The sequence below is a fragment of the Stigmatopora argus genome, chromosome 14 (assembly GCF_051989625.1).
Source record: "Stigmatopora argus isolate UIUO_Sarg chromosome 14, RoL_Sarg_1.0, whole genome shotgun sequence".
In the NCBI taxonomy this organism is placed as follows: domain Eukaryota; kingdom Metazoa; phylum Chordata; class Actinopteri; order Syngnathiformes; family Syngnathidae; genus Stigmatopora; species Stigmatopora argus.
In genome coordinates this window covers 13,424,515-13,451,919 of record NC_135400.1, presented here as the reverse complement: position 1 = coordinate 13,451,919, position 27,405 = coordinate 13,424,515, and the positions used below count along the sequence as shown (strand labels likewise).

The 27,405-nt window shown below is 45.1% G+C and overlaps 3 protein-coding genes across 10 annotated transcripts; all 3 read right to left on the bottom strand.

Annotated features, from left to right (window-relative positions):
* hsd3b7 (hydroxy-delta-5-steroid dehydrogenase, 3 beta- and steroid delta-isomerase) lies at window positions 1–7,389 on the bottom strand. Its single transcript, XM_077619435.1, has 6 exons — window positions 7,140–7,389; window positions 5,228–5,383; window positions 4,122–4,230; window positions 2,578–2,677; window positions 2,295–2,457; window positions 1–1,465 (listed from the first exon to the last, which is right to left on the bottom strand). The coding sequence occupies exons 1-6, from the start codon at window positions 7,300–7,302 to the stop codon at window positions 1,053–1,055; spliced, it is 1,104 nt and encodes a 367-aa protein (XP_077475561.1). The 5' UTR covers window positions 7,303–7,389; the 3' UTR covers window positions 1–1,052.
* Window positions 7,390–7,632: 243 nt separating this feature from the next.
* Window positions 7,633–21,694, bottom strand: setd1a (SET domain containing 1A, histone lysine methyltransferase). Of its 8 annotated transcripts, XR_013304884.1 has the most exons (22): window positions 21,424–21,597; window positions 20,552–20,696; window positions 20,353–20,451; window positions 19,987–20,257; window positions 19,767–19,897; window positions 19,437–19,693; window positions 17,673–19,296; window positions 16,424–17,395; window positions 14,258–14,413; window positions 14,111–14,195; window positions 13,913–14,049; window positions 13,797–13,833; window positions 13,518–13,689; window positions 13,398–13,432; window positions 11,985–13,219; window positions 11,314–11,668; window positions 11,048–11,229; window positions 10,752–10,862; window positions 10,071–10,190; window positions 9,856–9,993; window positions 8,586–9,766; window positions 7,633–8,521 (listed from the first exon to the last, which is right to left on the bottom strand). XR_013304884.1 is itself a non-coding variant. In XM_077618829.1 (21 exons), the coding sequence occupies exons 2-21, from the start codon at window positions 20,687–20,689 to the stop codon at window positions 9,593–9,595; spliced, it is 6,429 nt and encodes a 2,142-aa protein (XP_077474955.1). In that variant the 5' UTR covers window positions 20,690–20,696; window positions 21,604–21,694; the 3' UTR covers window positions 7,633–9,592. The 8 variants fall into 8 exon arrangements, 7 of the variants coding, with proteins under 7 accessions (XP_077474955.1, XP_077474954.1, XP_077474958.1 ...); XM_077618829.1 differs by lacking the exon at window positions 21,424–21,597 and adding an exon at window positions 21,604–21,694 and having other exon boundaries at window positions 7,633–9,766; XM_077618828.1 differs by having other exon boundaries at window positions 7,633–9,766.
* Window positions 21,695–22,589: 895 nt separating this feature from the next.
* Window positions 22,590–27,288, bottom strand: ccdc47 (coiled-coil domain containing 47). Its single transcript, XM_077618954.1, has 13 exons — window positions 27,128–27,288; window positions 26,055–26,365; window positions 25,864–25,965; window positions 25,164–25,338; window positions 24,973–25,094; window positions 24,207–24,272; window positions 24,015–24,116; window positions 23,821–23,931; window positions 23,669–23,754; window positions 23,524–23,582; window positions 23,312–23,421; window positions 23,026–23,193; window positions 22,590–22,943 (listed from the first exon to the last, which is right to left on the bottom strand). Exons 2-13 carry the CDS (start codon window positions 26,355–26,357, stop codon window positions 22,863–22,865), a joined length of 1,485 nt encoding a protein of 494 aa, XP_077475080.1. The 5' UTR covers window positions 26,358–26,365; window positions 27,128–27,288; the 3' UTR covers window positions 22,590–22,862.
* Between the last annotated feature and the right edge of the window lie 117 nt (window positions 27,289–27,405).

Sequence of the window (27,405 nt, the reverse complement as noted above, 5' to 3'; positions counted from 1 at the left end):
TGAAATACACAATAAATCATTTTAATCAAAACTGTTAACATTTTGTATTTCAAGCTGTCATTTAAGTGCAGTGCAAAACATTCACATAACAATATCAATATGCATCCCATTACAGCTGTCATTACAATTAATTTGTTACCACATAAATTTGTTACCACACAAATTTCCGTGTTATGTTACCCCCTGAAGTTTTTGAATGAGATCTTTCTTCAAATGGTAGACAAATTTCAAGTGTTTCCTGTTCCCTGTAGGTCTGTAGTTCATATATTTGACATAGTTTGTGCCAAATAGAAAAAGGCAATGCATTACTTCTGAAGTATATTTAGGCAATGATCCACGCATGGTGTCCTTGAAATGTTTTTTTGATTGGGTGTCAAGTAGTCCTGTAGTTAAGATACACCTAGACTGGTTCTAAGTGTTCTGGACTCACTTTTTAAAGATGCAACCTTTAGTTTTTGGTCCTTGTATGTTCAGTTCTGTAGACACCGCCTAAAGGACAACCCTAAAACAGAGTTGTTGTTTTTTTTTAAATGGAGGTCATTTAAATCTAAACAAAAACGAGTTCCAGGAACTTAGGTATGGTCCAGGAACAACATTTTCAAACAAATTCCAATCATTATGTTTCGCACGTCATTCCCCACCACAAAAGTGTTTCCTGGACATCTTGAAGTCATCTTCATTTGGTAATGAGGAATCCAAGGCTAGCGGTCACTTGGTTTCCAACACACAAATGTACAGTAGAAACCTGCTTTAACCTCCTAAGACCCAAACTCTTGCAAAGCATGCATTTGTATTTAGGCAAATTGGGATTTGATGAGTGTAAAAACAAAGAATGATCTTTTCTGAGCAAAATGATGACCACATTATAAGTGGACGCCAGGCTCTGATAGTCCAAAATTTAACATCGTAGTCTTGTGACAGCCAAAAATGTGATGTGCACACATGTGGACGCCCTGTCCTAGCAGGATAAATTAGTTTTTATATGCAGGTCTCTCACCCTTGTTTAAAGTAATAACGGAATAGCAGCGCAGAAGGTCTACGCAATTCCCCCGTTAAGTGCTTTTGGAGTCCTCCATTGGGAAGGTGTTCACCCATTCCTGGGTTCGCTCCCGACACCGTTCCCAGTCGTACAGCGGGCGATACTGAAAATGTCGCAGGGCTTTGTCCGTCTTTACGGTGAAAGACGTGATGGCCACGGCCAGGGTGTAGCTGTTCAGAAGGGGCGTAAAGTTGCAAAAAGGCGTCAGGATCCAGCGTAGGACGTCGTTGAGCATGGCCAGGAACCACAGCAGCAGCAGCGGCATGCGCACACGGCGGAACCGGAACGTCGACAGGAATAGCATGTTGAAGTCCTCGTAGCTTTTGTAGGGCGAGTCGTCGTAGCAGAAGAAGGCCTCGCCGCCTACGGTGTCTGGATGCTCGCGTAGGGCCCGGGCAGCCAGCACGTGCATCCACGCCACGTTGCCTGTCCAAAAAACGGGACGCCAGTAAATGGACACGTACAACAAACACAAATTCTGTCAATGTTCTATTGAGCTAGCAATCACAGTTGAAGGATCGCTAAAGCTACTAAAAAAGAAACGAATGCCAGCCACTCACCGTATTTTCTCGCATATAGGCCGTATTTGGCGCTCGGAAAAATTATGACTCAATCGAGGGTGCGGCTTATATGCGCACGTATTAGATGGTCATTAAAAACAAAAAAAGTATCTTGCATAATACGTGAAAATACTCATCTGCCATTGCTGGCTGAGGGCGCTACCATCTTACCTAGGGATGGCAAACTATACCGCTACGGACACACTTCCTGGTTGTACTGCTCACATGACTTACTTTTTGAGTTTGTCTACGTGCAGGCAACACCCTTTAGGAATGTGCAATCCAGCAGACAATCCTTTCAATTCATACAGAGTCTCAGAAATAGCACGTGTGATGATTTTTCTTAAGGTTTTCCCTTCACAATAATACCAACTATTAAAACCATGAATATGGAGGTGAAAATTGTGACCCAGGGAGACTCTTAACGAGAGAAATTGTAAAATTCAATGATTTTAAGGCAATTTTGAGGGTACGGTTTATACGTGGAGGCGACTAATATGCAAGAAAATACGGTATTTGTCTTTTTTAGGTAGTACACAAAAAGTCATTTGAATCACTGGCAGGCATAGTGACTCATTGGTCTTTGTATAGGTTACTAAGGAAAGAGGAAGAGAAGTTGCACATGCCCAACTTCTGCTTCGTGGCCACCATGCTAAAAGTTCTCTGCGCCCCCTGGCGTCTATTCTGGGACTTACCGGCGTAGACCCGCCCGTGTTCGGTGCTGTCGGGGACCCCTCCGATGACCAGACCTCCCCTCTTGACGGCCAGTTTGTAAAAATCTTTGATGAGCTCGTGGCCCTCGCCGTAGATGCCTGTCGGCCTCAGCGAGCAGGTGTGCAAACGTTGGCCGTTCTGCACCTGAAGATGAGTGGGAAGTCAATTCGGGGGGAAAATAATCTACAAAAATGTGACACATTTCCGGTGGGAAATAAAAAAAAAATGGCACAAAAAGTCCATCATCTTCTTTAATGTGGTTACCTTTGTGCCGTTAGCTTCCAGAATGATCTTCTCAGCCTTGGCCTTGGTCTTCGGGTAGGCCATTGTGTGCTTCACCAAGTACGGGGTGTCTTCATTGCCCCTGCAGACATAGCCAATGATTAAGTAATGCATAATTGCCTAATTTATTCACATTTGCTCTTATTTGGTGACTTGGTTCATCTTGAATTGTAAACACAGTGAACACCTGTTTGACCAGATGAAGTCATTCCTACCACCTTGAATCATGTGCTTGCAACATGTCACTTCTGAAATAAAATGCTTAACCTGCCATACAATTATGTCATGTTTGTAAAAGAATGCTCTTTTATTGCTTGAGCAAGATGCTCTTAAAAATGGGCCAAAATACCATCTATCAAACTTGGGGAAAATTTCATCGAATTAAAAAAACATTCATTTATCTGGAAACACAATATTAATTTGATATATTTCTGAATCCGTGCCTGAAAAGAAACAGAGATTCTCCCATTTTGGATTGACCTTATTTTAGGTTTAGATAAGATTAGATAACTTTATTCCTCCCGTATTCGGGAAATTTCACTGTAACAGGAGCAAGAAGGTGAAAATACAGACACAGGAAAGGACATTTTAGACATAAATAAATAGGTAATAAATAAACGCACGCCCGCACGCATACGCATACGCATACGCATACGCATACGCATACGCATACGCATACGCATACGCATACGCATACGCATACGCATACGCATACGCATACGCATACGCATACGCATACGCATACGCATACGCATACGCATACGCATACGCATACGCATACGCATACGCATACGCATACGCATACGCATACGCATACGCATACGCATACGCATACGCATACGCATACGCATACGCATACGCATACACACATACACATACACATACACATACACATACACATACACATATACACATACACATACACACACATACATACATATACATATACATATACATTCCTGGGGTATTTCAAATGTAGACCTCTTTAGAGAATTTAGTCAGGACCAAACAACCATTTTAAAATTCTGCCCGATTATCTGGACACGGTATGGCAGGAATATTTGAAGGCTCAACTCCCAAAGCCACTAACATTTTATTGGAAGTCGCAGAATTTCGTTTGTTAAACGAACCGTTTATAATGAGTCATCACTTAGTCTTGTGTTTTATTTGCTTTTGGCTTGTTATCGTTTACACCCAGGAGGATTATTTAAGTGTCTTAAGGGTTATGAAGCGTGCTCTCAGTTGTCTGTTGTATAACGCAACTGACTTGCCAGACTCACTCCAAGGAGAAAGTATGCTGGAAAAAATCTGTCAGTTGAATAGCTGGCTTGTGTAATAATAAACTGCGCCCCCCCCCCAAAAATGGATCTGGAACATAAGTTAGCACTCCTCTGTAAAAGTAAAAGACTGATGATACAAAATGGTAGTTTGGCATTCTTGTTTTGAAGACAAGATTTTTTAAAGAATAAATAGAGCATGGAGATGAGCTTAATGTATTCGCAGGGTGATTGGCTGAAGAGTTTTACCTGACAAAGGCTTCCCTGTTCATGTTGGGGCCAATCACTTCCATGCTGCTGGTGTACAGCAGACTGCAAATGTTGTTCTCCACACACGCGTTAATCACATTTTCCGTTCCTGACAGAAGGTTAAAAAAAAAATCAGAACTAGAATCCGTGATTGTAGTCGTCTGAGGGTGTAGTGCAGGGGTTGGCAACCTTTTTGACAGAGAGAGTCAGAAACAATTCATATTTACTCATGTTATTTCTTGTGAGCCATTCTCAGAATTGAAAAGTAAAAATACATGAAAGTGTGATTTTTTTTGGTCATTTCACCACTTTTAAAGTACAAAAAGTCTCAGAATTTGTTTGACAACATTGTTATGCTGTTGCTAGTCAATGAGATTATGAAGAGTGAATAGAAAGAGTATGAAAAACTAAATTAAGTTTAAAGTGGTGCTAGAGGTAGTGTCAACGCCAACGTGACGCTCCTATTGGTGCGTTCGGGACTCAGCTCTCTCACCAGTGATTTCCATATTTTACCTCACAGGTTAGTGGAGAGCCATATGCACCCATGGAAAGAGCTACATATGGCTCTCGAGCCATAGGTTCCCTTCCCCGACTTGGCTGCAGACGCTCCTATTTCACATTTTTTGTTCGTTCGTCAGTCAAAGTTTAATTGGCCGAATGACAGCTGGATTCTCATATCTTAAGGCATCATCGTATGTATTAAATGTATACTTAGTGTGCATTGCTTTGTGATTCCTTTTCTAACTTTCCATTAAAATCGAGTCTGATGGCAAACATTCTAGACGCATCCAGCAGTCTGATTTGATTCCTTTCCTAAATTGAATTTGTGTTTTGGCAAACCATCCTGATGGAAGTAAAGATAACCTCATCACCCTGCACACCAGGAATTCCCGGAATCGTGAGGAGGCTGTCACCAAGCTGTCATTGAGGCAAGAAAAAAAAAAAGCCCCGCACCAGCTGAAGCCCAGACGAACGAAAAGGAACGACAGAAGTTTTCAATAGCAAATGTCTCACTACTACTGAATGATGCCCTGTGGCTTTTTTCGCGTTCTTCAATGATGTGTCAGATTGAACAAATATGGACATGCAAATAAATGGAAACTCACCTGTGACATTGACGGCATAAATAAGGGCTTCTGGGACCTTGTGCCAAACGTCCACCAGGCTAGCAGTGTGGATGACGACGTGGGCGCCGCGGGATGCCTCCAGCACGCTGTCGTAGATGGTGATGTCACCCTGGATGACCGTCACCTTGGTCCGCTCTTAGGGAAATCAAATTAAAAAAACAAAAGATGAAATATGGTCACCTTCAGAAAAGAGACATCACTTGTAATAGGGACTTTAGTTAGTAAATGAGTTGAACAGAACAAAATTGTAACTGTCTATGCTTCTATGTCAAATGAAATAAGCATATTGAAATTAAATTTAAAAAAGTGAAGTAAAATAAATTGTGATCTGGTCTCCCAATAGACAAGAACAATGGACTTTTCCATGTCAAGTTATCAAAGTTCCTATTTTTGTGTTTTCTGCAATGCAGCATTCGTATGTCACTTGCTAAAGTGATTTACCGTATTTTCTGGATTATAAATCGCACCAGCCAAAAAATGCATAATTAAGAAGGGAAAAAACATATATAAGTCACACTGGAGTATAAGTCGCATTTTTGGGGGAAATTTATTTTACTAAAATCCAACACCAAAAACAAACTGAAAAAAACTGCGATTTATAATCCAAAAAATACGGTAATTACTTTTGGAATATACTTCAAAAATACGGAACTGCACAGAATTGAGTGATAATCACGCAGCTGGCCTCTCTCTTTTATCTTTTTAAAGCGTCCTTGAACCTTCCCCAGAGATAAAAGTCATTGCCGGTCAGTGACGACGACATTTTTAAGGGCCAAATTTGGAGTCAAACCTTAGTGGTTCCAGCTTCTAATGAAAACTCCCATTTTTTTGTTTGTTTAAAAACAATGTTGAAATATGCATCCTTTTTACAATACATTGCATTTTTGTTCAAGTTGACAATCATGAGGCCCAGGATGGGTGCGGCTGTTGTGATCTGAACTCTGGTTACAGCGGTGTTGGGTTTCTGGAACTCCACACAATGAAAACCCAAACAAAGCTGTTTTTTTCCTCCCCACATCGGTGCATTCCTAATACCGTTAACGCCACCCTGATGGGGAAATGCCACTCATTGATGGATTTGGCCTTAAGCAGGGCTTTTTGGTCAGGCGACAAAAGACACTCATATCCCGTTGACACAGGTTGCAGGTGGGGACAAGCCAACAGGAAATGTATGGGAGTGGGACATCCTGACAAAGATGTTGCCTAGGAACACGTTGTTTTGCTCATATTTAAAACAACCATCAAAAGTTTTCTTATTCACAAGCGTTGTGTCAATGTTAGTAATATTCCATTTTAAGAATGCTAATATTACATTAGTAGTATTGTGCTTGATTCATACCTGTCAACCTCTGCCGATAACTGCCCTTATAAATGATTATGATTCCCCTTACAAATCCCCCAAAAACCTTACAAACACCGTACGAGTCGTACGGTGTTTGTAAGGTTTTTTGGGGGTATGTAAGGGGAATCATAATCATTTATAAGGGCAGTTATCGGCAGAGGTTGACAGGTATGTTGATTGGCTGCTAGCCAAAAGGTAAAAAAAGGTCAAGTGCAAAGTGCAAAACTGACAAGCCTGTTTCTTAAATCATTAATGAGGGAAATTGGTTCAATGTACTTTTTAACTTGGCCCAACCGAGGAATTTAAAAACAAAATAAGTACATTTTAGTGCACAAAGTTGAAGTACAGACACTCAAATTAGTTTTTTTGAAGACGGTAGTTATCGAAATTATGTTTCATCCTCTCACCCCACAAAACAAACATCTTTCAAGTCATTTTTAAAGTTAAATAGGACTCTTAAATACGTTCGATAATTGTGTATTTGTCATTAGAATGTAAGGAATTTAAATGTTTCTTTAAAAAAAAGAGTTAATTAAACATTTTTCTTACCGTTTCCAAGCCGGCTGAGTTCAGGCAGCGTATGCTTATCGAAAATTCGAACCTCAGCCACGGCGTCTGCTTCCTTTTCCAGCAGGACTCGGAGCAGGTGCCGACCCAGGAAGCCGCAGCCCCCCGTGATAAGGTAAACGAGCCCCGAGCGGTGCTCCGACATGGTGACGTGCGGTTCGGTTGAGGAAGACCCAATGGGGCAAACTGACGGTGGACGGCCGCAGTCTGCTTTGTCGGTGCCGCTCGACCGCGCTGCGTTTAAAGACCTCAGGAAAGCCGGGTGCTCCCACCCCTTCCCACTCCAAAATCATAAAACCTTATTGAAACAGTCAGTACATGAGTACGTAATGGTTTTGTACCACATGGCAACAGTTTCCAGCAACTTTGTGGGGAATGAAGTGTTTTTTGAAGATGTTTCAATCAACAATACAAATTTAAAAAGGAAACAATGGATTAAAACTTCAAAATAACAAATACACAGTGCAAAATAGTATCCAGCCTGACTCAAAAGTTTTGAGACACTTTTCTATTCAGTAGGATGACAAAGTGTCCCAAAACTTTAGGTAATTTATTGAAAATTTTCCAAAGTTTATAATCAAAATGTTGAACAAAGTAAAAGTAATGCAAAAAAAGAAGAAGAAAAAAGCAGATGAATGAGTTGTAAGGATATTATTCACAAATGCTTTGCTTCCTCCCTGCCGGTTTCAATGAATAAACTCAATTAATTTCATAGAAAAATGATGAAAAGAACCACATGGTTGGACGTCTATTATCGTCAATGGCAGTGAAAGAGTGGGGAGACAGTCCATTGCAGTTTTTGTGCTCATACAGCCCTAGTGTGGTATGTGTGATTTATTTTTACACGCCGCTGTGACCAGGATCTAAACATAGTAGGCATGAGACACATGTTGAAATAAATCACAGGTTCTACTGAGACTGAGGTCTATTTAAAAAAAAAAAGAAAAAAAGACCTTATTCAATTCATATTTTCTTAAAAAAAAGGAATTAAGGGGTATCACACACCCAACAATTATATGTATGACTCTTAAACTTTGTTTTGATGTTATTTACTAAAATATGCATATAGCATATACTATTAAAAGTATCCTATATTTTTCTTAGTATAGAGTATGAGGATATGAAAACAAAGAATTATGAATCAGACACCCCAAATTGAATATAATACGTTACAGCTGGTATACATATGTACTAAATGCATGTTTTTGCTGTTGTTGTGGTCATAAGCGGTAGTAAAACAGCTATATTTGTTTGAAAAATGTACTTTAAGCGTCAGCGTGTCCAACTGTTCCCTCACAGTAAGGCGAATTGGCCCAATGATAGCAATTGATGGCGACCAATCCATTTTGACTTTTGCGTGTTAACTGTGAAATGAAGTTATCAACTTAAAAACCGCCCCTGACAGGAAAATGAAATAATCTTTCTCACCCGCATGAGGTCACGTTGCAAGACTTCCTGTTGAGTATCTGCACGCAGGTGCGTCACGACGAGGCAGGAAGTGGTCATGTTGGCATTGACCTACTTCGGTAGACAAAACAGGTGAGTTTTTCTTTAAAAAATATTTTAATGCACCATTAATAAAGGGTTCAACGCATTAATACAAGATTGCAAATAATATTAAAACAAGAGGAAGAACCATAAAAAATAAAATGAGCTGAAGGTATGTACATGTGTCCTGGTGTGGAGAAAGAATGAGGGGAGAGAGGGAGTGAAAGTAAAGGGAGGGAGGGAACTCTATTTACACGTCAGTGTGTTTCTACGAGAAACAAACACTTTTATGTACATCCATTTTGTGTTTTTTTCACCATTTCGTTCTGGAAAGCAGAAAAAGACTTTGTTATTGTCTTTTTTTTCTACTCGACAGATAAACTTTGGAAAGCGCCCGTCGCCTTTTTTTGTTGTTGTATTTTGAAATATCCCCTTCGGTAAAAAATAACCTCTCGATACAACCCCGTTTTTTTTGTTTTTATGACCCAATGCAAAAAAAAAAGTGCCTGTTAAGAACACACTTGTGCAAACATGGGGCGGCGACGTTTGGTAGAAATAATTTGGGATTAAAAAGGAAACGAAGACGTGGAAACGCCGCCTCAATGGAAGGAGAACGGCTTGGAACTGGTTCACGGCAACTTGAAACACTTTCGGAAGAGTAACATTAGATCATCTTCTCCACCCCAAAAAAACAAAAAATTTGGGAAACAAGGCGAAGGCATGGAAACCGCAGAGGAACGTGTCGGATTAAAAGTCTTAAAACCCTGAATTTGTGTTCGACTTTCTTGTGCGCGGATTTGAACGAACGTCCCGAGTCGAGGCCCCGCCTATTCTCGACGCTTCTATAACAGTGACAAGTAGTGGAAACTAAATGGCCACCAAAGTGCTAGGCGCAGAGACAATGTTTTTTGGGGGTGGGGGAGGGGGGTGGATGGCGACAGGAGTTTTTAGTTGAGCGTTCCACGACAATTTTCGGTGCCACACAGGCACGGGATCTTATTCTCCTCTAGCGGGAACTTGTAGTCGTAAGTGATCTCCTCGTTGACGGCGATGGCCTGCTTGGAGTAGATGACGATTTTCTTCTGGGACTCGATGGTGATCACCTTGGCGTAACAGTTGGGCTGAAAAAATATGCAAGGTGAAGATGGCAAAATAGCAAATGACATAACAACAACAAGTCAACTAAATGTGATTAATTGTATGCACTTACAGTGCAGCAATGGTTGATAAACCGTGCCAAGTTTCCACATTTAGTGGCATCGATGATGGTATCGTGGTCCACCCGGAACAAGTAACTGCTGCCGATGCCTTGCTGGGCGTAGCGCTTCTCGCGATTGTCTGCCACCATCTGTACACGGGCGTGCGTTACACCAAGGCCGGTGGGTAGCCGAAACAACTGAAATTCAAGCGTTGGCCGCGGCTCACCTGTCGTATGTTCTGACCCACGTACTCGATGACCATCTCATCGGCAGCGATGGCCTCCATGGCGAAGAGGCCCCACTCGTGGATTCTGCTGCGACCGAATCGAAGCTTCTTCTTGCGGAACTGTACACAAACAAACAAAAAATATATGTATATTTATAAGTGGTGATGAAGGGGGGCTGCTGATACAACTCTGAAATATGTCCGTGTTCTTTTGTTTTTATATTTCACAAACATTTGGAGTGGTAATGCATTCTTTGTTGTTGTCATCGTTCATTTTTTGAATAGAATTTTGAATATCTTTAAAAAAAAAACTGGCGTCCACATTTATGGACATCACATTTTGGGTCATGTAGGCTAAAATATTAATATTTTGTTGTGCCCTACATGACTCACTGTGTCAAGTCCATATGCATTGAAGCTACCTGTTAATTATAGTAAAATTACTTTTTTTATTTAAAAAATCATTATTGTATTTTGATATCATTTAGGGGTATTTTAGGAATAAACACGTTTATACATAAATCTATTTTCAAGAGAAAAACAAAACCAGTAGAACAATTACGCTCTGATTATGTCAGAACTGGGTTTTGCAACCTGAAGTTGCCCAAGTGACACATTAATGACGTCATGGTGGTTTAAGCGATTTCTGCAAATGGAACAACCTGTGCTCGTCAGCCGTACCTTGAGCTGGTTGAGCTTGAGCAGGTCAGAGTCCATGACTGCCGGCGTGCCAATGACGGTCAAGAGTCGCCGCTGCTCTGAGCGTCGCTCCGACAGCACCCGGTTGGTCCCCTTGAGAGAGAAAAAAAATGGACTGTAAATAAATGGCGTTATCAGGTGGCCTCAAAGTGAGGTGAAGCCAAACAACCTTGACCTTCATCTATAGAATGACATAAACTAGATAGGACATTGACGACAAAGCAGATACGATCATGGATGCATTTCAAAATAAGATACATCGCTTTGGGTTAACTTACCGAGCTGTCGACGTTCTCCACCTCGCGAATAACCTGCTCTGGCAGGTCCAAATCCAGGTAGACATCCTTCTCCTTGCGGCTGATGGCGTAGTAGCCTTCGCTCCTGGCGCAGCCCGTCACGTGCTCGCGCAGCTGCCCGTCCACGTTTCTCTTCTTGCGCCGAGGGTTGGGCAAATTGGTCAGTGCGGTTGGGCGTTAAGGGCGACAAGCAGCGACGTGAACCCGACATTAAGCGCACACTCATGTAAACAACGTGTTAAGGATATCGGTGTGCTGCACCCAGTGGGTGTCGTTGAGCCAGTCGGAGTTGTGGTCGTCCTGCAACAGCTTCTCGTACGTGCTCTTGAGGAGCATCAGGTCTTCGCCGTCCAGGCCGGAGTTCCAGATGTCGTACAGGATGGTCATCTGCTCAAATTTGCTGCGGTTCTCGTACTTGATGGGGGGCAGCTCGGGGACTGGGGCCGGTTTGGCGTATGCGGTGACGCCGGAATCCTGCAGGAAGAGGCGCTCGCTCTTCCTCACGTCCTCCATGGCCACTGGCGATTCGCCCTCGGAGTCGGTGCTGGTCAACTCGCCGGACTCCAGTTCTTCCACATCCACATCCTCATCTGCGTCAGAGTCCTGCACAAAGCAAGGCAAATTCACGAGTCTGCTTCTAATACTTTTTTACGGACATGGTCGTGGGATACTTTTGAACGTGTCAATATGTATTTGCAACAAATAAAATGCTTGGATGCAAACATACCAATCTCATTAGACCAACCCGACATAAGCAAATTAGATATTTGATATCGTATGGCTGCAAGGTTGAAGCTGTTTGGTTGCTTAAGTCACATAGTCCCCATTAACCTTATACTTTGTTCCAGGAGTTTTGGGAATGGGATTTATAATGGACCTATTTTTAAATTTTGGTTCTAATTATGCGGAAGGCACACACCTCTAGTTTGCGTTTCTTGTGTTTTGAGCCCGGCTTCTCCTTCTGTGGCTTGGTGGGAACCACCTCCAGATTCTCCTTTGCTTTATTTTTCCTCTTTTTGTTCTTCTCCAGCTCCAGTGCTTTACCCGCTGGCGACTTTTTGTTTGGGAGAAGTGGCGCCGAGGCCTGGCTGGACTCCTCGGACAGCAAACCCAAGTATTCTCCCGCGTCACCTCTCGAGGGAAGCGCTTCCCCGACGACCTCCTCGGGCGCCTCCAGCACCCCGGAAATGGTGTTGAGGTCGGTCGGGTGCAGGACGGAGGACTCCTGCTTGGAGGAGGTCTTCTTAGGAGGAGGTGGTGCCGCCAGGACAGGCGGTCTGCAGTAGTTGTGCTCCATGAAGACCACCATGCTCTCCAAGTTCATCACACGCAGCAAAGCTTCCTCGGAGAAGAGTCCGCCTTCCATCTTCTGTTCCTCAGCTTCATCTGACGTCTCCGTCTCCTCCGAGTCACCCGCATCGGGGTCCATCTTTAGGGCCACGTCGGCCAGCACCGACAGGTCGGCGGCGGAGGCCGAAGCCAGCTGCAGCAAGCTGGACGCTCCCAGCTGCTCCCGGAGTCTCAGCCTCTGTTCCGTTTCCTGGTCCTCGTCTTCTTCTCGGAGGGAAGTGGGGATGACGGCGGTCCGGGACTTTCCCCGGGGTCGCTTGCCGTGGGGGGATGCGGGGCTTGCCTCCTCGAAGGCCATCCTGCACATGGAGGCGTGGTCCAGAGGGAGGTTCTGTACAGTGCGGCACACCATGACAGTGGGGGTGGAAGGTTTAGGGGAGTCTTTGCCCGCGCCCCGTTTTCCGGGCGCCTTGGGGGGAGTCGTCTGAGGCGGGGTCCTTTTGTGCTCCTCCGAATCTGGAGACCGCCCACACGGCGGGACGATGAGAGCGTTGCCTTCTCCCGGTTTGGAAGCAAAGGGGAGAAGTTGTATGCCGTGAGCGGGACGCGGGCTGGCGGCGGCGGGGACGCGATTGTCCGAGGGTCTGACGGGCGAGAGCGGCGGGGCGTCGCCCGCCGTTTGCGAGGGAGGCGAAGACAGCGACGGCGGCAGATCTTTGCCATCGTTCTCCTCTGTGGAAAACGAGACGGTCTTTCGGCGCTTTTTGAGTGGGGGCACCAGGATGACCGGGGACGGGGGTCGAGGGTACGGCGGAGACGGCGGGCGCTTGGAGGGAGGTCCTGATTTGCTGTCTTTGGCGTCGCCTGGAAGACATTAAAAGTTTGGGGGGAGTTGCAATACATGCCATTTTGCTTTGTATATATGCATGTGTGCATATATATATAGTATATGTGTGTATGTATATATACACACATACATATATATAGATATATAGACATACAATTACATATACATACATACTATACATATACATTCACTCACCAATTTTGAGCTCTTCTTTTGTAAATCTCTTCTCCCTGGCAAAAGCACGTCGTTAGAAATGTTTGGACCAAAACAAAAAAGAGAAAGGTTTCCTTTTTATGAGGAAGATTAGAAACGTACTGCTCGCTTTTTTCCAGCGTGCTGTCCATGGTGTCCGACCCATCACTGTCGCGTCTTTCCCCTTCCTCTTCTTCGTCCTCAGAGGAAGACGAGGACGAGGACAGTGAGGAGGAAGAGCCCTCGGAGGACGAAGAGAGGCTCTCGTCGTCACTGTCGGCGCTAAGGACGTCATCTAAAAATAATAATAATACGTTTTGAGTCTAGTTTCTATTAACTGATTGTGTTCATTTTTATGTTGCAGGCACCATGTAGTTAAAAAATGATGCTGGTGTTATTTACCATCAGACTTGTCACTTGCGTCCAATTCACCATCATCCTAAAAAAGAAAATTCCAATGAAAACTTGGGCCAAAATGCTGCCCTCTAGCGATTAAAGCAGACAGCGCCACATCAAACCTTTTCAGAGGAAGAACCGTCAGACGTCTCTTCGCCCTCGCTGTCCAACTCCCAGGGTTTTCGACTCCTGGGCTTCTTTTTCCTCCTCTTGTTGTCCCGTCCTGCTCGACCCGCATCCTGCCGCCTATCGTCAGCAGCTGAGAACAAGACAAGAATGAGTTGACCTGCCTGTCACGTTCCCCGACTTAAAACTCAAACCTTCATCGTCCTCGTCGGGTGGCGTCGACGGTCGTGGCCTTTTCATGTCTCCTTCCGTGAGTTCTTGAGGCTCTTTCCTCTTCACCTGCACAAAAAAAGACACCATTATAGATCTTATTTTATTGTTTGTATGGTGTTGTTGCCTACCTTAAAGGAGGGGAGTCTTAGTGCTCCTCGCAGAGAGAACCCTTCCACGCCGCCGCTCTTGGCCCAGTCGACCAGAGATGTCAAGGGCTCTCGAGGACGGTTCACCTTCTCCTCCTTTTTCTCCTCCTCACGGAAGGCAGCCATTGTCTGGAATGGCTGATGAAAGGATAATAAAGTTAGATAAAAAAAAAAAAAAACTAATTCATACCACCTACATTGGGTTTCTTCACAATATTGCATTGTATTTTTGTATGTTTGCATACCTGTCAACCTCTGCCGATAACTGCCCTTATAAATGATTATGATTCCCCTTACAAACCCCCAAAAAACCTTACAAACACCGTACGAGTCGTGCCTGGTTCTGCTGAGATAGTAGTCCACTTTTTCGCTTTGAGAGTTTGTCTGCTCGTATTTGCCCTAACAATCTATCGTACTTGTCTTTGTGACGGGATTCATAGTATGGATTGGAGATCTGTCATGTAAAGTTAAATTGAAAAAGGTCCTTGGCGGAGGCGATTGTTGTTGTTTTTTTTGTAAGAGGTCACTCTAAAAGTATTCATCCTGAAATGTTCCATGATATTTTTCTTCCCGGCTGGGTTTAAGTCGGGGGATAATCGTTTAGCGTTTACATAGTGCTTTTTCATTTGCCATTTTTTGGGACGGATCGTAACGATCACCTCCTCGCCGTCACCAATTAGCTGGGGGGTGGGCAAAGGGTTTGTAGAAGCAACGGGGGTTGGGCAAGAGAAGCACCTGACGGCAATCCACTGATTGCACTTGTAGGACACTAGTATTGTGGAAAGCTTTGCTCTTTATGAAAACCTACATTTTGTGGAATAGTTTGAAATGAAAGCTTAGTTTTATGGGATGCTATGCCTTTACATCAAATCAAAAGCCTTTAGTGTCATCATACACCGCTGCATATAATGAAATGGGTGAAATATTCAACAAAGGTGCTCTTAAATGAGTCAAAATGGTCAAAAGTCTGCATTTTGATGGCCAACGTTTACAATAGGTCCAGAAAAAGACTTGGACTGGCTTGGAGAGTCTGCAACAGGGGTCCTCGAGGGCCGCTGTGGGTTGGGCCAGCATTTTGTTCCGAAACATCCAGCACAGACTCGGTCGGACTCAGTTGAAGCAACGGGGGTTGGGCTGCAAGAAGCACCTGATGCCGATCCACTGATTGCACTTGTAGGACACTAGTATTGTGGAAAGCTTTGCTCTTTATGAAAACCTAGATTTTGTGGAATAGTTTGAAATGAAAGCTTAGTTTTATGGGATGCTATGCCTTTACATCAAATGAAAAGCCTTTAGTGTCATCATACACCGCTGCATATAATGAAATGGGTGAAATATCATTCAACAAAGGTGCTCTTAAATGAGTCAAAATGGTCAAAAGTCTGCATTTTGATGGCCAACGTTTACAATAGGTCCAGAAAAAGACTTGGACTGGCTTGGAGAGTCTGCAACAGGGGTCCTCGAGGGCCGCTGTGGGTTGGGCCAGCATTTTTTTTTCGAAACATCCAGCACAGACTCGGACTCAGTTGAAGCAACGGGGGTTGGGCTGCAAGAAGCACCTGACGGCAATCCACTGATTGCACTTGTAGGACACTAGTATTGTGGAAAGCTTTGCTCTTTATGAAAACCTACATTTTGTGGAATAGTTTGAAATGAAAGCTTAGTTTTATGGGATGCTATACCTTTACATCAAATCAAAAGCCTTTAGTGTCATCATCATACCTGTCAACCTCTGCCGATAACTGCCCTTATAAATGATTATGATTCCCCTTACAAACCCCCAAAAAACCTTACAAACACCGTACGAGTCGTACGGTGTTTGTAAGGTTTTTTGGGGCTTTGTAAGGGGAATCATAATCATTTATAAGGGCAGTTATCGGCAGAGGTTGACAGGTATGTAGATTGTTACAACTCCATTACAACCCATGGCTTTCATCATGGAGATTTCTTTTACAGTTAAATTTTAATATTAGTATTTTTTTTTCAACAACAAAAAATGGGATTCTCTACCATCAGAGTTCAGAAATTTTCTTTTGCAAACCCTGTACTGTGCGAGGGGATGGCGAAACAATCACCAAAGACGCCCTTAAGTGAGGATAAGTGAAAAAATGGAAGAGAAAAAAAATGAAATTGATGATCCTTCCTTACCTTAGCCTTGGTCTCCTTCCTGTCCCACCACTCATCGAAGGTGGCGAAGGCAATGTTCTCTACCATCTTGCGGTTCAGGTCTCTCTGCATGATGTTCTTCATTTCCTGGATGAGTGTCGTCAACGCCATCTGCACCGTGACTTCGTGGGGATTTTCCGGGGACAACGCTGCCACCTCCTCGGTGGGGGCCTGGTACTCCCCGCCCTCGCCGGGTGGCATAGTGCCAAAAGCGGGTGGCGGCATGTACGAGGGGTAGTGCGCGGCGGCTAACATGTGCGGCGGCCACGCCGTGTGCGGAGGCGGGAGGTGCGAAGGAGGCGGTATTTGGGTACTGAGCGGGTCTGTGTAAGGGTAGGGAGGCATGTGGGGGGGCATGTAGCGAGGATCCTGCTCGTAGTGGGTGGCCGCCCCGCTGCCCTCTTGTTCCATGTACGAGTGGGGCGGTGGCGGTAGCGAGTGCAGATGGTATGCGGAGTAGTCTCCCGTGGCGGCTTCGCCCGGCGTACCGCCAGGTGACGACATGCGCAGCTGGTGCAGGCGGCTGAGCATGTGCGTTTGCATCTGGAAGGACATGGGGGTGCCACCAGTGTATTGATTCATGAGTTCCATAGAGCTGGCATAGTCGTACATGTGGGGCGGCATGGGTGGCGGGTACTCGGGGTGGAGCTCCATATGCGGAGGCGGGGGGATCCCGGGAGGTGGCGGCGGCTGTAAGGAGTAGCCCGGTGGGGGCGGCGGAGGCAGGTGGGGCGGGTAGGAGGGAATAGGGGGGTGGATGGAGGCGCCAAAGTGCTCCGAGGTGGGCGAGGACGACGGTTCCGCTGCCGTCTGCGACGGCATGGCGGCCTGGGAGGAGGACGGCGAGGAGCAGGAAGTGATGGAGGGCTGGTGTGTGGTCACGGTCGTGATGGACACTTCGCCCTCTTCCTCTTCTGAGATCTCCATGTCTTCGCCTGACGAATGTGGCGACGACTGAAAGGAAAGGGAGAGATTTAACAGGAGGAACGTTGCCATCTGCATTATTTACGCTGTATATTGTGTTATCATTAGTATGTATTGCATTAGCCACATATTTTATTTGACAACCAAAATGTTGCCATAAATCTGCCTCTTAATAAGGTAATTGGTCCACAAAACCGATTGAAGCCAGGCCAGTATTTAGCTGCCCGTGATTTCGCCCGCTATCTATTCACGTCTTCACTGCCCGCCATCATGTTAGCGACTGCGAATGCATAGAAAATACTATTACCTGACTCTGCCCATTGTAAGGTGGCGTGTGCGCCCCCGTCCTGCTCTGCGCGTCAATATTCCCGTCCAGCGTCGACTCCTCCGGAACGCCGTCTGTCCCAGGAGGGCCAACCTGCGGCAAGGGTTCATCGGGCGGCGGCACGTGAGGCGAGTATGTGGAGGACGACGGCGTGCTGGCCGCCGGCTCGGGGGGAGTCTTTCGACCGTCGGTTCTATTCTCCCGTTTCCTGAGGCCGTCTCTGTCACGCTCCACTTTGCTCCTCTCGTTGTCCCCGCCATTGATTGGTTGGCCCCTGTGCTCGCCCACGCCGGCTCGCCCTCTTTTTGTTGCGTCTTCTGACCTCGCACCTTTCTGCTTCTCCTCCTCGTTTTCCTCGTCGGAGGCGAGGAAGGAGAACTTGGCCTTTTGCTCCTTCAGGAGCATCTCGATACGGGAGTCCAAGCTGCTGCCGTGGTAGGCGAACGGTAAGCTTTCGTTGGTGGACTCCGGTTCCGGGGAGGCGGAGCCACGTCGGCGGCCGGGCGGAGGGCTGCCGGAGCCAGGGAGGTTCTGGGAGAGGGAAGTGGAAGAAGGGGAAGTGGCCGAGGAAGCTATGGAGGAACGCGAGGGGGACAAAGGCGGCGGTGTCTTTGGCGGGACCGGTGGCGTGCTGGGACGGCGTTTCGGCTTGGTCCACTGCTCCTCTTGGGTAGGGCTACTCCGATCGAAGTCCACCGCTTCCAACGTCTCGGCCACGGCGGCGGCGATCTCCGACGCCGGCGGTAAGGGCGGTGGAGGCGGAGGAGGGGGCGGCGGCGGAGCACTTGTCGAGGGCGCGGGGCCCTTCTCCGAAAGGCCGGTCCCCCCTACGCGAGCAGACGCGTCCGATCCCTGAGGAGGCGGCGGGGTGGGATCTTTGGAGGCTGAATACGCCGAGTACGACGAGGGCGGCGGGGACATGCTGTTGGAGGAAGAGCGGTACGAGTTGTATCTAGGGTCCGAGTTGCCCGAATGGTCGCCGTCCCGCTCCCGGTCTCGATCCCGGTCCCTGTCGCGGTCGTGGCTGCTCCTCCTGCGGCTGCTGTGGTGGTTGTGCGAGTGGTGGTGGTGGTGGTTGCGGTGCCTTTGGTGCCCGTGGTCGCCCGAGCGCGAGCCCGCGCTGTCCCGCCGGTAGCCGCGCTCGTCCCGTCGGTCCGAATGGTGGTGAGAGTGATGGGAATGGTATTTGGAGGAGGAGTTGGTATCGTGTTGGTGATGGTACGACCCCCGCCTGGAAGCACCCACCATCGCCCCGTAGCGCCCTCCCGAGTCTCTGTCCCGCTCGGGCATGGGAGGCTGCTCATACTGCGACCCGAGAGGCGGGGGCGGCATGGCGGAGTGGTGCACCGCGTGGGGGCCGGGTCCTCCTGCATTGGGGTATTGCGGATAGCAAGGCGGCTCGTTTGGACGGAAGGAGGCGGCCGGGGGGTACCCGGGGCGACCTCGGTGGTATGAAGAATGTTCGTGAGCGTCCTCGGAGTATCGCGACACTTTGAATCCACCACCTGCTGTGGATGAAACTGCAGAAGAAGAGGTGGAGGAGGGCAGCATGTCCTGAGGGGGGTAACCGCTTCCCAAAGTGCCTGTGTTGTAACTACTGTGCCTGCTGGCAAGAAAAACAAAGTGTGGATTACAGGTTAACCAAGACAGAGTCTTTTATTCCTAATTCTTTCAAATGCTAAACCAACGTTAATACCGTAGTTCAACCCGAGAAGAAAAGTGTTATCCACTGAACCGACAACCCACCTGCCTCCAGAGTAACTGGACTCCTGAGAGAACGGCGTCCCGGATCTGGAGCTGTATGGTGTCCCGCTCTGAGAGGACGCCGTAGACCCCGAGGTGTAGGCACCGGTCAGGGAGGAGGAGGGTGGCGTGTCCAACCGCGGCTCGCCAAAAGTAGTGTCCGCCGAGCCGGGGGTGACGTTCCCAGACTTGAGGGCTTGCTGGACGCCCGCCGCCAACATGGCCAGCTCGCTGGAGAGCCGGCGCCGGATATCCGCGGACTGTGCGTAGGTGTCAACTCTGAATTAGCGTTTTCAAATCAAACAAAATGGATATTCTATTCATGACGGTTACCACTTCAGGCTGTTGCTGTGTGGGAGTCTGCGGCGTCAGGCAGTCCACTAAGGCCTTGCCTCCCAGGGGGACTGTCTGGGGCGTGTAGGACCCATTCACAATTAGGTCATAATACTTCTGCCTCTGCTGACCTGAAGAACAAGAAGTCCAAATCTACTTATTTCTCCGTTAAATACAGAAATGTTGTGGCGCATAAGGCAACAACAGTTTCCCTGCTCACCTTTGATATCCAACTGCGCGTGGATAATGTTGCCCATGACAGAGGTGTTGTGCAGCTGCTTGACCGTGTCCTTGGCACCGCGTGTGCTGGTAAAGAGCACCCTGGCAAGGCCCAAGTGCTTTCTGGTCTTTGGGTGGAACAGGATCTCCATCTCCTCCACTTCCCCAAACTTGGCGCACATTTCAGCCAAAAATGGCTCCTTGACGTTATCGTTCAGCCGGGCAAAGGTCACTTCTTTGAGGGGGATCGGACCCACGTAGAACTCATCCAGCTGAGTGTCAGGAACAGAAAGCATAAGAGGATCACAAATCGATGACAACAAATGGATGGAAGTTTAGCTAGCGGACGAGTTGTGATTTTCCCCACCTTGAACTTTGGCACTGGCAGGACCATCTCTGCATACCTGGACCATAATCTGCGGGGTCTGGGGTCCCGCAGTTCACCCACAGGGGGGAATCCAGAGTCCTGGTGACAGTTTTAGTAGAAGGCATTTAAGAGAACTGGTTTCGGAAGCATGCGGAATGCGCTGTGCAGATTTATGGAGTGAAATGTATAAAATACTCACGGGCACGCTAAAATGCACGCCATCATATCTGTAAATCTTCTGTGCCACCCGTCTGGTGGCCGGATCCTGGACCAGCTTGAAGCTCTTCCACTGCAAACTCACAGCTTTTTGTGTGTCTGCACCGCTGTCTGGATCCATCCTACAGCTGCCAAAACACGTTTGTTGACATGGCGTGCCGGGAATGAAACAACCTAAACTGTCAGTGCACACGCTCAGACCTGTTAAAAATGTACAGCTCGCGCTTGGATACAAATACAAACAAACCCAAGAGCGCCAATCTTGAATACTAACTATTTTTGCATCGTACATAAATACGGCAATATGTATTGAAGACTAAAGTTGGTTCATGTTGGCCGTTTAGGGTGAGACACTGTCAAAACAATGAGCGCGTTACGTCACAGAGCACTAGTTTACTTGAGCTACATATGCTAACGTGCTAACAGCGACAAAACGCCACCAGGGTGAGCTATTCACCGAAGATTTGGGTTTAAAATGACCAAATCTCGAACCGGGTTCATATTTGAGGCACAAATACAACATGGTTTACGATTCAAATGCAACAAAACGACGGCAATTTTGTTAGCTTTTTTGGGCTAATGCTAAGGCAAGTTATCCCGAACGTCAGCTAATGCTAATTTAGCATGAGCATCAACTTGCGAAGCCGATTGCTCATATAAGGCAAACTCTGCGGTAGATAACACATCATAAACAGTAACCGCGTTAGTTGGGACTTTCCAGGATTCTAGGGGTTTGTTTCAGTCCTAAAATGCAAGACCACCACCTCCACAAAAGTCCTAGAGCGCGCACAACCCAGAGTCGGAGCCCGCCCGCCACCAGGCCCGCCCGGACAACAAGAAAAACAGTCCACCCACCAAAACACAAACCGGACAGCTCCAAGCACCGTTCTCAATCGAAAGTAGCAGGCGTAAACGATGCCGCTTACATTCCGGTTGATAGTCGATGCAAACGCGAGCCCCCACGGAAGACAGAGGAGTTGTTTTTAGCCCCTAAAAGCCCAATATTGTGGAGTGAGCCGCCATCGCGCAACAAACCTGAGAGCCTCGCCTGTTCTCCATCAGGCTGTGCGAAGGCAGCCGACAAGCTCCTCACGCGCACTTTCCACTGAAAATAGGAATATCAAAGAACAACATTTATGAAATAAAATGATATGTAATTATATGTTCATAAAAATATTTTTCTATTTAAAGTACTCAAATATTTTTGGGGTAGTTTGTATGTCCCCACGAAAAAATATAATATTGTAATGTAGTCGAATCTGCGTCTTCTGGTCAAACAAGCGTTTGGACCGCAGTCACAATTTATGAACCAGTTATTTAGTTTTATTCTTACCAATAACGTTATTGATGACGACATGTTTATAAATTAAAGACTGAAATATTATTTACATATTTTTCCACGTCAGTTGTAGGATTTTAATTTACGATCGAATCTGCGTTTTTAAATCTAACAGGCTCAGCGTCCTCTGGTGGCTATCTAATAGAAAACAGCCCTAACAAATTTACTCCATTGTAATTGACTAGTATTTATAAATGAGTAAGTTTTACTATTATTTGGATGACATTTTCATACAATTGTTACACTTGAAACGTGCTGAGGTCAAACTCCATCAATCATTTGAACGTTATGGGCTTTGTGCAAATTATGTTCTGCACATATTTCATCAACACTAACAATTTTCAATGAAATTTACCACCTAAATTAATTTAGAATTGAGCAAAATATGAATTCACACCCCCTCCATATTTTTTGTAAACAACTTAAATGACAGCCTTTTGTTGACCATAATAATGCCTATTTGTTGCATAATGTCCAGTGTTAGTAATATAGACATATTACTATACATAGATAGAAATACTAATGCAATATGATCATGTTAACGTGGCAGGGTTGTGCAGTATTGACGCCTAATTTAGTGCAGCATGCTGACACAAAAGTTAAATTTAGCATCCCACCACACCCGTTCTAGTCCCCCTTCCTTACAGAGCAGATGTCTCCCTTTCAATAACAACAAAGCAAATTCCAGTGTATTTTATTATTTATTTTCAGCTATATATTCAATAGATACAGCCTGCATGAACTCGGCTGCACAGAAGATATAATTTAAAATGTCATTAAAAATTATATTAATGCTTTAATTAAGAATCAGAAAGTCCCTTAATGATGCTTTAAATTTAACAGCAGGAGCTGATTGAAATGTTTACAACAACAAAATTGTCACAGATTTGGAGAAGCGGTTTGAAGCATCGCCAAAATGTTCCTTGTGGCCTGTGATGATGTTGCTGGGCAAACTTCACATGGCCTTCACTTTGATCTGCTTCATCTTCATCTGCTTCTTCTCAATTTTCTTCTGTTCTCGTCTCTGTGCCGCTTCCTAAAGGGGTCAAAAGGATCCAAAGTGAATTGTGAATGTAAAGAACATTTGAAAACTGCTGTGGGTTTGCTCGACGTGGGACCTCCAAACGGCGCTGTCTCTCAGGATCCTCTTCGTTCATGATCCTCTCCTTCTCAGCTCGCTTCTTCTCCTCGCGTCTGGTTTGGGCGGCTTCCTGGCGTTGAGCGTGTGTCTGTTTCAGGAAGTTTTCCTCAACGCGGGACCGATTGCGGTCTGCCTTCATTTTCCCCTGCAAATGAAAAGAGGGAATCCAGGAGTCTAAATTGCACTTCAACCATTACTTGCGGTAAATTTCTGTACATGTATATGTAGGCTCATTTAAGTGTTTGCCATGTGTGTTTGGTTACTTCTCTATTGAGACGTAGCTTCTTCACTTTATCAATGCTGTAAATGACCATGTTCATGAGAGGCAACAAAGAATCCATGTCTTTGGGAGAAGTGTTACCCATTCCAGGCACTACACAACACCCACAAAAACAAACAAACGGGATCGACCATGTCAATGAAACCAAATAAAATATATCCTTAACGAATGCATGGATCAAGACAAAATATTTACCATTAAATGTAAACATCAAAGTCTTCTTGGTTTCAGGTAGCTTCAAGGGCTGACCCTCCCTGAAAAAAAACATTACAGAATGACACAACCCATTTCCAGCTCTAAATGATATAAGGAATATTTGAAGAAAAAATGAGATACTCACTCTTGCATAATTTTTGGACCAGAAAATTGGTCCGAAAAATGGATGGACTCGATCTTGTCAGCGTGGTGAGTTATATAATGAACCATCTATGAAACAATCACAAAGGATTAGGTAGGAAAGAGTGAACATAGTCCTATTTTTCCAGTTTTAACCTTGTTGTCCATCACACCATCTGTGACCTCGCCCATCTCTGTAAGAATAGTCAAAGAGTCTGGAAGGCCAAACTTGGCCCCCGACTTTGGCTTGTCACCGCAGAACTCGCTCTGCACAAAAACAAAAACGCAATCTTTCTGTACTGTCTCAATTTTTAACAAGACGACACCCTGCGACTAAACTGGGTATTTACCAAGTCCTGCATCTCCTTCTGGAGGCGGGCCATTGCCTTCTTGGTGCCCACAGCAAACACAAATGTGTCCATATCCTCATCATTCAGAGTCACTTTAATTTGCTAATGGTAAGACATCACAATTGTGAACACTTAACAACTACACAAACAATAAGTGAAGCCTCCTTGTTAAGCTAATGCTATGATACCAACCACTTGGTCACAGGTGGGCCTCATCATCCTGGCCAGAACATTGAGCAGGTCCTGTCTCTTGAGGAACTGCAATCACAAAAACATGTACCACAACCAACCGTAAGTATGTAAACACACAAACAAATCACACCACAACACAAACTGGATACACTACTGCATACCACAATAACCACCAAACACCCTAAATGAGTGCATCAATTACCTTATTTTCATACATACCTGTCAACCCTATATATGCTGTATTTGTCGCTAAAAAAAATGATGACTAAATCGAGGGTATGGCTTATATGTACACAAATTAGATTTAACATGCACGAAACTGCAAGATGACAAAAACGAAGCGCCGTAACGCAAGACAATGCGCCCGATATGGTCATTTATTTCAAAATAGAGAAAAGATAAACAGATAAAACTAATTTTGACATCCAGCAGACGATCCTTTTGATTCATTAACTATCTCAGAAATAGCACCTGCGATTATTTTTCTTAAGATTTTCTCTTCAAAGTAACACATTTGTACTCCCTATTAAAACCATGAATATGGAGGTGAAAACTGTGGATCGGGGGGCGTCTTATACGAGAGAAATTGTAAAATTCAACCATTTTAAGTCCATTTTAAGGGTACGGCTTATACACGGAGGTGGCTAATATGCGAGAAAATACGGTACTTCTTGTTACGCCCCCACAGAAAGTGGAAAGTTGTATGCATGTATATCATACTTGCTACAATTGTGCGCTAATCTATTGACAAAAGCACGTCCTTTACCTTGAGTTGTATGAGCATACCCTCGCAGCAAACGCGTCCAGAGCACCATAGGTTGTAGATGTGTTCATTTTCCTGATTGAGCTTCCCCGTGCTCACCGCATCTTTGCTCGTGCCGTCGTCACCTGCGTGCACAAAGCACAGCTCTCTTGTTCATTTGTCGTAAAACGAAAAAGTGGATATAGGCAACTCACCCACAAGAGCAAAGTTGCTCTCCAGCAGCTCCCTGTGAGAATTAAACCAGGTCTGAGCCAGGCGGCCGTTCTTATTCTTGCCTATGATGTAATTCATAATGTAGGCCAGCAGGCCTGTCACCATCAGGATCTCCATGTAGTAGCTCTCCCAGCTGTTCTGGAGATGGGATGGAACCTGAATAGAAATAAAAAAATGAGTTTCTGTTAGGGAGTCAACGGATTGAGTGATTTAAATGAATGTGATTGTAGCTTTGCCTTGAAGAAACTGTGTTGGATGTTTTGTTTTTGTTTGTTTGTTTTTAAGAGGAAAAACAAATATTCTATTACATAAGGACATTGGTTAATGAAAACCTACTTGTGTGGAATGATGTTGAATATGTTTTTTTCTTCTTCACAGTTTCAGAAGGTGAAATCAGAGGGTTGTTTATTTATTTTTTGACATTTTGAATATGATTGGAAAAACATTAGGAAGGATAAAACGTTACATCTTTTCATTTTCTTTGGACCTGGCTAAAATCTCGACTATATCCTGCATCTTTATTTATCTTCCCTTTGGATAATCTCCTTTTTTTGGAGCATGATAGAATTAAAAATATTTTTTTTTCATTAGGATTTCTATATTCAGAAAGCATTTGATAAGTACAATGTACAGCAGAGAAAAGAAAGCGATAATCTGATTTCAGACTTTAATGAGATTTACCGTGTGGATTATGAGGGGGTCTTTCATAGGGTGGCCTGTCTTCTCCATGTCTCCAATCCCTTCAAACTCCTCCTGGTCATATTTACTGTAAATGTCTTGATCCTGGGGAAATATTTACAAAAAAATTAAATAAAAATCATGAGCACATTAAAAACTCACACTACGATTACTATACTACGCGCAAATCCCACCTGCCCATCGGAGTCGTCAAAACCGTCTTGGCCGTCCTCCATCTCCACCGTAGCCTCGTCTTCATCTTCTTCGTCGTTAGGCTGCGAGGAAGGGCCGCCTCGCACAGGTATCGGTGGGTCGGTGCCCGTCTCGGACATCGAGTCGTCATTCATGTCCTCGAACTCAGCAAAGTCGTTATCGTCGAAGTCGGCCAGGTCTTCGCTGTCATCAAACTCATCGTTGTAGCGCCCCCTGGTGACCGGGAGTGCCAGGAGTAGAAAGAGCAGGGGGGCAAGCAGGACAGTCAAACGTTGTTGTTGCATGGTGGTGCCTGAGCAGGGATGTTGACAAAACAAGAAAAGGGAAAAGTTATTTAGTCATCAAATAGTTACCCCTTTTCTTCTGTAGAACTTGCCTAAACATTAAAATGAATTGAAAAAGCTCAAAATGGTAGTACATTATGTACATTACACGGGACCACCCCTTCACCTCAATTACCTATATGGCAGATTATCTGATGTCAATGTATGGACAGTTTAAATCGTATTTTCAAATCTGACACACGGGACAATTATTCCTTTTTCTTTTTAATCGATCCAGCTCATTACAAACCTATAACCAATTCAAATCAATTAACTTCCACCAGAAGTAGTTTCTGTAGTAACCGCCTAACGACTCTAAGGGAAAAAAACTAAAATATCGCATGAAACAGTGGTCAAAGTATTCATCTTCAACTGTTTTCTTTTCCACCTTAAAATAGAAACATGAATATGACACTTAGAAAACCAAATGTGTCGCAAGCGCTACTTTAGCAGAACGCATTACACACCAAGTTACTGCAAAAATAAAAGCAGCATAAGTGTAACAATGTTACTACGTGTAGTTCTATCCTGCAAACTTGAAAATGTATGCGAAATGACACCCACCAGACTCCCCAAGTAATCCCTCCCCAGTGCAGTAGTACCATCCCCCCGATCACTTTCTTGTAAACCACCTCTGACACAAGCTTGCTAAGTAGCTAGCACGACCAACGCTGAAGTGACAGATTGTATGATTTTTAAACTAACAAACAAAAACAATAATCTAGTCTCACCCCGGCAGTATCAGTGGGTTCAGGTTACAGTATTTAGTCTCAAGTAGCCTCCGAAATATCCTGATTTACAACTGACTGTAGGAAGCTTCTTCTTCTTGAGGCTTTACGGCAGTTGGCAGCTAAACTACTGGAGAATTGCCGCCTCCTACCGTCTTAATTCTGCATAGCACCTACTTATTCCTAATCTTGTCATCTAGTAGTGCTTTCATTCATTCATTATCTGAATCGTTCATCCTAACAAGGTGCACGTGGGGTGCTGGAGCCTAGTCCACCTAACT